This window comes from Antrostomus carolinensis, unplaced genomic scaffold (genome assembly GCF_000700745.2).
Source record: "Antrostomus carolinensis isolate BGI_N321 unplaced genomic scaffold, ASM70074v2 scaffold38417, whole genome shotgun sequence".
Classification (NCBI taxonomy): domain Eukaryota; kingdom Metazoa; phylum Chordata; class Aves; order Caprimulgiformes; family Caprimulgidae; genus Antrostomus; species Antrostomus carolinensis.
The window spans coordinates 2,903-11,110 of NW_010325997.1; the positions used below are offsets into that span (position 1 = coordinate 2,903).

Here is an 8,208-nt window from a genome sequence, read left to right on the forward strand (position 1 = left end):
CTTCACCACCACCAAGATGCTGGTCTAGGGCTGGGCCAGAGAGCATTCTTTCTCGTAGGGTTTTTTATGCCTGTCCCTTCTGATGTCTCATGAAGCTACCGCTGTCCTGGTGCCAGGTATTGTAGGTTACAAGGATCAGTACCATCTCTCTTCACAGTAGTGTGAAGTGATCACCCACTGAAACCTTTTTAGGAGGGATTTTCTGCCCCCTCCCCCAATCTCTGAACAAAGTGGTGGGCAAGAGATTCAATCCTTCTTCATTCCCATAATGGGAACATGGAAAACATGCTTGAAAGGATCATATTCCTGCAGCATTTCTAGCTCATGCTATCCCTGAGCATCCAGGAGATCAGGAGAGGTGATAGAGGCTGTGTAGAAAGTGAAGTATTTCAAGATTAAAAACTGTGCCCAGCCTCTGGGTGAAGTGGGGAGGTCTCTTCTGTAGTCTTACATGATTCACTTCCCGTTTCTGCTCTGACTCTGCACTTTCTGTGCTTCTTTTCTCAGCACGACTGAACCATGGAGCTTCGAGTGGGGAACAAATACCGACTGGGCAGAAAGATTGGCAGTGGTTCATTTGGAGACATTTACCTAGGTGAGTGTGAGTCTGTCCTTCCATTTGCAAAGTTGTTTTTCTCAATTACATCTTTGTTTTGGGGTTGTTTTTCTTGCCTGTTGATATTTGTGGGCACCATGTAAGGTTGGAGGTGGTGGAGAGAAAAAGAGCATCAAGGAATACTGCTGGTTGTTGCCGGTCTTCTGATGGCAAAGAAAGTGTGGTGAGCTCAGCTTTGCCAGCAAGTGAGTGGTGTTTGATCAGACTGGTTTAGATTTGGACTATTCAGGGCATATTTGTCATACACCTTACTTGAGCTCTCACTTCCTTTTCTTGAGCTTGGATGTGTGTGTGGTTATAAACTCTGTAAAGAGTGGGTGGTGAAAAGGAAGGAGATAGTTGTTCCTTCAGGGTAGAATGAATGAAGTCTTGGGAAGATCGGTAGTGGAAGAGGTGGTCCAGCACCAGTGAGAGAGAGGTCTGAGACCAGGAGGTGTAAAACAGGCCGGAGAGGCTGGCCTGGTTAAAGTCCTGGGGCCCAGATCTGTTAGATCTGTAATGGGATTTAGAGTTAATGTCTGGAATGACCTGAGCTGGGAGCTCAATGGACAGAGCCCGTGAGATCCTGGGTTTCCGGTTACCATGGCAGGTCACTTGGGGAGAAGTTCTTCCAAAGCAGCATGCTGATGCGTAGATATGTTCCCCAATGCTTTGCGTGCTGATGTTTTTATTGGCTCAAACCATGTGGGGCCAGAGTGACAAGACTACCCAGTAGCCTAATCGATCCCTCCGTGAGAGCTGGTGTGGCTCTACCTGTTGTCTAGTTCTCACCACTACCTCTTTAGTCGTGGTCCTGCAGGCCAGCAGAACGATTACCCTCTCCTTTCCTGGTGTTTGCACCCTTTGGGTACTTACAGATGGTCATCATATCCTCCTTGACTGTTAATTTGCTCAGTTGAGTTGTATTTTGCTTCCCAGTACATCCATCGCTCTTGCTCCTCCTTCAGTTTTTCCCAGTTTGTCCGTCTGCTAAGCAGCTTGGAGCCCACACAGCATTCGAGGTGTGGCATTTCCAGTGCTGGGCAGGGAAGGGCTACCCTTGACTGATCTGTAATGTGATGCCTCTGCCTCCACCACTTTGGGTCTCCTTGGCTTCCCACTTCACCAACACTGTATCTGGTTGCAGAATTGGCCTTGGTGCACTGTCAGCTGTGTTGTAGGAGATCTCTTCTAGGTTCTGCAACATCTTCCCATCCCTCCCCAAGTTCCTTTTGTTGAATACCTAATAGTTTAGATTATTTTTCCCTGTGTTTGTAAATCACCTTCTGTTTTGTACCTCTGGCTTTTATCTCCAGTTCCCTCTTACTTTATTCTCCCTTGGTCGGTGTTGGCAGCCTCTCTTGATTAAGTATCTTGTGGGAATCATCAGTAACATGCTTTGTTGACACCTTTATCCAGAGCATGAACAAAGATGATAAATAATGGATCTGGGATCCCAATTCTACCATGTGCTGCCTTTACCACAGCCTACTTGGGTATGTCATTCCTCTGGCCCTCCAGCCAGTCAGTGTCTTGGATGACAGATCTTTTAATTCCCAGGTGCTGGGGATTGAGGGGTGATAGCCCAGACACAGCATTTTCCACCTATGCTAGGGCTTGAAGCCTTCCAGAGCCTCTCTAGGACAGTATAAATTGTCAGGATCTTGCAAAACATCTGGGATACGCATGGAGAAAGAAGAGGGGTACTGAGTGGAAAGGCCTGATGCTGTATTCCTTTGTACTACCTAACAGGTTGTCCACCTGTGCAAGGGAGGCACGGAAAGCAGGCTCTGGTGAAGGGATTGTACCCGCCTTGCCCGTAACCAAACAACATGAGAGGCGGAGGAAGCCCCAGAGTGGTGAGCACAGCAGGATGTCTCCAACTGCTGAGTTCAACCAAGTTACTTGAATGCAGTATCAAAGCCCTTGTGATGTTCACTGAGGTGCAAGCCAGCATGTTTTGAAGCATTGATAGCGAGACTTCTAGGAGCCTGGGTGACTCCCCAGCCTGGAGGGATGCGACATGTAGTCTCTGATGGTGCGTCTGGAGGACGCTTCTGCTCATGCTGTCCTCTCACAGTCTGCTCTGCAGACAGAGGGACTCATTCACAAGGCCTTCTCTCCTGCACCAGATTCACCTCACAGTTCTCTTGATAATGGCGTGGAGACAGAGCAAAGACAGACAAGCTTTGTCTGTCTCTGAAGGTGTGCATGGGCTGTGTGGTTTATCCCCAGCCTCTCTCTTTTAGGGTGTTAGTACCTTCACCCACTTTGTAACCAGTGGGTACTGTGTGCTGAGCTTTTTGGGATTTGGGATTCCTTCCTCTCAGAAGGAAACTTGAATTTCTATATGGGCAGACACAAAGGGTGGACTCCTGTTAATCCTTGGCTGGGGCTTAAAGTGCAATGCCTTGCTTGCCTGCCCTACTTTGGGAGTAGAGATGTGCTGGAGGGGTTGATATTCCTCCCATGTTGGCTTGGGAGGGTGGGAAATGAGATTAAGCTGCCCACCAGCCTTGGCTAGTCTACAAATGCTCACTCAGAGGGCAAAACCCAGTTTGTGGAGCAGCTGCTGAGACCTTTGGGCCCTCAGAGGGGAGGTGCTTTGTTAGAGGTGTTAGCCAAGAGGCAAGGCAAGGTTGCTGGACCTGTGGTCGAGGTTGGGATGCACTGGAGGGGACATCAGGGGTGGATAGGAGTGGGGAACAGTGGGGCAGACAAAGCATGCTGGGATCTGGCTGCCTGGGGACAGTTCCTGGTGGCAGGCTCCTCCCTCGCTGGGAGGGGAGTGCCTTCCCTTTGTTTCCTGGACTGTTAACTCTCTCTTGCCCTATGTGACTTCTTCCATCTGTTCCCTGCCCTCCTTTCTTCCCTGCCAAGCTGGCAAGAGGGGAGCGGACGGTGGGGCGAGCAGGAGGACCCCGATGCACAGGGAGGGTGGCGTTTATCGTCTCAGACATACAGTAAGCTTCCGCTCTGAGCAGATCCTGTTTAGCTGGTGACATCCTCTGTCCCCGGGGCCCTGTTTCAAACAGCTCTTGATGAATGAGTTGAATTTGTGCAGCCCTCACAGTGGAGAGAGACTGGGGGTGGATGTTAGGAGTTATCCCCAATCCTACATACGTCTCTCGAGTGGCTCTGCTGCGTTTGTCTGAAATGTGGTGCTTTCCAGTCTGGAGAGGGAGTGGAGAACTGTTGCTTTTGTACTTGTAGCTTTAAAAAAGATGGTGGTTAAAGCATGGAACAAAGGATCAGAAAGACTCCTGCCCCTGAATTCCCTCCTTGCTTGTGGTAGTCTCTGTCTGGGTCGATCTCTAGCTAAAAATGACAAGAGGGAACAACCTGAAGACATACGGGGGCTTGGGGAGGGGATGAGCCTAAAGCATTCAGTTGGTGACCCCGTCAGCAAAGAATAGCTCCTCATTAGGTCCAGTTGGTCCCACTTTTGCTGTTCTAGGGCACAGGGTTGTTTCTTCTTTTTTTAAGAGACTGAGTGTTTGGGCTGTGGAGAGTGTGGGGCTGAAGGCCATGTTGATCATTTGAATGGCATATTCACATTTTGCAGAATCTAAGTTTTCTTGCTGCTTACCCCTCCTTTCCCTTATCCTGCTTTACATGCTCGCAGATAACATTCCCCACCTGCAGACAGCCTGGTAGATGGCTGCTTCATCATCTTCCTAAACACACAGGGTTGTGTGGAGATGAGAACTCATTTATCACAGTTCAGCTTTGGTGTTCATTCGAAATGCTAATGCTGCTGCTGCCAAAAGTCAACAGGACTTATCATTGCATGGGCTAGGAGAGGGAAAAATTCCCCCAAGGAACAAACAAGGGAGCTGCTGTAGAGGATTTGGAGGAAAGTTTTCACAAAGGCAGGGGAAACGGAGAAGGAGAGGAAGAGCTCTTATCTTTTTGGATGTCCTGGGTGTTTACATGCTAAATGAGTGCCAGTGATTGAATACTAATTTAAAAGGTAGGTACTACTCCAGGGCCATGCTCTTACTGTGATCTGAGCCCCTTTTTCTGCTCTCTTCCTTCTTGCAGTCCTGATGCTTGGAGGAAGGGTCCAGTGGAGGAAGGGAGTGAAGAGAGTGTACAGACTTGTTTTGCTGGCCAGCAGTTTTTAAGTGGAAGATGCCAGCGTCTTTCCAAAAGTAACCATTGGACAAGTGGCTCTGGCTCTCAGGATGGCTTTTTCCCTTTCCCTTCTCCTGGATCTTGAGTAAAAACCCTTATTAAATTCATCCCATTGCTCCTCCTTCCACTCCCTCGGAGCACCCTAAATAATTCCTCTCCCTCCTTGGTGTTTACAGCCTTTAAATATTTGCAGACTGTTGTCATGTCCCATTCTTCCTCCCCACCCTTCTTAGTTGTATCTCTTGTCTATGTTACATATTTAGCTCTTTTAATCTTTCTTAGTAAATCAAACCCTCTAGGCCTGATCATTTTTGTTCCTCTCTCACAAATTCCTAGCAGCTTGTCTGTCTTGCCCTGATGCTGTCGTATCTGGGTGACGTCTTTTTGCTAGCAGGCAGCTCTAGGCTAACTTTGTGTACAAGCCAGAACTCTTTAACAGGAGATGGATCTCCTTAGGGTCCAGGGCAGGAGGGATCCAGTTGTGTGAACATTTCCTTTTTTTTCTTTGGACCCTGGCTCTGGAGGAGGTGTGTGGAAAGAGGATGAATGGAGAAATCTATCTGCTGCTGTGGACTCTGAAAGTCTTATGATGGGGATCAGGTGGCACGAATTAACCAGACCTACCAAAACTAGCTATGGGATATCTGCAAAACATCACCTTTGACTCCAGCTCATGTTGGGCATGCATGTTCTGGAGTAGTTTATTTTGTGACAGTGTTCATAAGCTGCTCCTGACCAGAGCTGCTCTGATTTGTGTTTGAATGCAACTTTTAATAGTTACAGATATGAGGAAGGGCTTCTCTGTGTGTTTGTGAGGCAGGCATGGGAGGGGCGAAGAAAGAAGCAAGTCCTGAGTGTCATTCCCGTGACCTGTGTACAGATCTTAATTCTTTCCATTTTAGGATGATGTGAAACATCTGGAATCCTCTCAGCTAGGATGAGAGAAAGACCAGCCTGTTCCTCCTCTGACAATGCAGTTTGGGACCAGAGCACTGGTTTTCGTGGCTGGCAGCTCAGTTCTTTCAGAAAGAAGCACATGGGGTGGTGGTTTTACGTCATTGCAAACTATCTAGTGATACCTTCAACAGAGGCACCTGAGTAGCTTAATTCAGTACCGGATTCAGTTTATTTCTTCATGCTTCTAATTTAGAATATAGTAAATGTTTCTGTTTTGGCAAAAGATAAAGGCATTATTAAAGCCCTCAGGATAGGGAGAAGCTGGAGATTTGGGAATTGTCTATATTGGGCACATCAGGGCTGTGGAGAAACCAGAGGTAGCTGGCAATGTTAGCAGTGTCTCCTCCTGAACTAATTGGCTCTGTTGAAATCATGTACCCGAGGTAACTGGTAATTTTGCTCTGGAAGATGTACTCCACATCACTGCCTGGGGAGCTGGCTTGGGTTCAGGGGCTGGGTATATGATCAGGGACAGCTAAAACTTCCACTCAGTTTAGGTGCTGCCTGATACATACAGATTGACCTCCCAAGTCTGGTGCTTTTTGAGATAACAAGGCAGGTGGACTGTTGTTCTAGGCTGGCTGCTGGATCAGAGCTGGTTTCCTGTTCATGTGCCTTCCTCTGGGTTTGCTTTTGCAAATGGGAGTGCTGCTGGAAACACTGTATGAAGTTGAAGTGGCTGAATCTCATTTCTGTCACGGAGAATAAATTTCAGGGCAAATCTTAAGGTTTTGGCATCTGTACAGGCCTTGTTAAAAGTGTTCAGCTTGAGTGGAAGCTTGCACAATCTTCATTTCACCCTCATTTCTATGCAGGAGCCAATATTGCGACTGGTGAAGAGGTGGCCATCAAACTGGAATGTGTCAAAACCAAGCATCCCCAGCTCCACATTGAAAGCAAGTTCTACAAGATGATGCAGGGAGGAGGTGAGATGGGGAAGAAAGGATGGGGCTGGGGGAGTGGTTGAAGAAGGAAATTATTCTGGAGGGCCTTAGAAAGGAAGTTATTTGGTGTTACATATGATCTTCTCAGCAGGGGATGCAACAGTTTTCCTCTGTTCTGTGGGCTTAATCTTTCTCTCTCCCCAGTGGGTATCCCCTCCATTAAGTGGTGTGGAGCAGAGGGGGACTATAATGTGATGGTGATGGAGCTCTTGGGGCCCAGCCTGGAAGATCTCTTCAACTTCTGTTCCCGCAAATTTAGTCTCAAGACAGTTCTGCTCCTGGCAGACCAGATGGTGAGCTTCCTCTGAAGCATTTGTGCCTACTCTCCTTTACCGTGCCTTTTCCCTGCCCCCCATCCCCTCTGCTGAAGAACTGCTGTATCCCAGGCTTTTTTCATTTAGCAGCAAGTGGCTGCCAGGTTTCTATTTCCTGGTGAAGCTGGGGGCCTGGAACCTAAGCACTGCTGGCTTTTCCTGATCTCCATCCCTCCTTCCTTCCCCTGCTGCTCACCCCGTGTTAGTGTTGCATGTGTAGATGCTTTTGCCTGCGTAATGAACGACTGACACTGCTACCTATCTTGACGCAACCGCCCATGCCCTGAGTGTTAGACCCTTAGCTGTTCTGGACACTCTTCTTTCCCAGTCTTGCTAAGCTTGAAAGTTGACTGGTGTCAGTCCTGAAGCTTGACGTTTTGGTCCATACAGTCTTGCTTCCCATCCTTCCTTGTGGTGCTAATGGTGACCTCCCTAGACTGAGGACTGGGCTGGTGTGCAGAGTTGTATTCCATCTGCATTCACCATCTCCAGATCCTTCTGCCTCCAGAGGGTGACCTTTTCCTTGGCTGTTGTCTCTGATATTCTCTGCAAAGTGTTCCTTTTCCTTCTCTGACAGAACAGTGGCCTGGACAAGGGTACTTTTTTTTTTTTTTTTAACATATGCAGTTGCAGTAAGTTCCCTTCCTGCTTGTCTCACTATTTATTTATTTATTCTCCCCTTCCAGATCAGTCGTATTGAGTACATCCATTCCAAGAACTTCATCCACCGGGATGTGAAGCCAGATAACTTCCTTATGGGCCTTGGCAAAAAAGGCAACCTAGTATACATCATTGATTTTGGTTTGGCCAAGAAGTACCGAGACGCCCGGACCCACCAGCACATCCCTTACCGGGAAAACAAGAATCTGACTGGCACAGCCCGTTATGCCTCTATCAACACCCACCTGGGAATTGGTGAGCTTGCTGTTACGCCTTGGGGGGGCTTTCCAGGGAGGTGGTGTGTCCCCAGAACGAGGGGGTTGGGCATGGCTCCACTGCTGACCTGTGTTGACGTGTTACCCACCACTGAGGGCAGGGACAGCCATGTGCTGGAAATGTACCAGAAGCTGAAATGAAGGGAGGTTTCATACTGCCTGGACATCCAGGTTTTGTGGTTGAGAATTGACTCTCGTGGGCCTTCAAAATGTCTGTGTGTCTGTGAAACACACTGCCCTGTTCATCACAAAGAGTAAGAGAGACTGAGGCAGCCTCAGGGGGAGGTGGGGCTCTGCCCTTAGTGTTCGTGGCTGGTACTATGGGG

General features: G+C 48.3%; 1 protein-coding gene across 1 annotated transcript in view; it reads left to right on the top strand.

The window, feature by feature from the left end:
• The first annotated feature begins 506 nt into the window (after positions 1 to 506).
• The window catches only part of CSNK1E (casein kinase 1 epsilon), a 17,446-nt gene continuing 9,744 nt past the window's right edge, over positions 507 to 8,208 (top strand). Inside the window, exons 1-4 of the mRNA XM_010171440.1 lie at positions 507 to 595; positions 6,505 to 6,615; positions 6,778 to 6,926; positions 7,634 to 7,862. Coding sequence (XP_010169742.1) covers positions 520 to 595; positions 6,505 to 6,615; positions 6,778 to 6,926; positions 7,634 to 7,862 — 565 coding nt within the window. The 5' untranslated portion in view covers positions 507 to 519. The remainder of the gene's footprint in view (positions 596 to 6,504; positions 6,616 to 6,777; positions 6,927 to 7,633; positions 7,863 to 8,208) is intronic.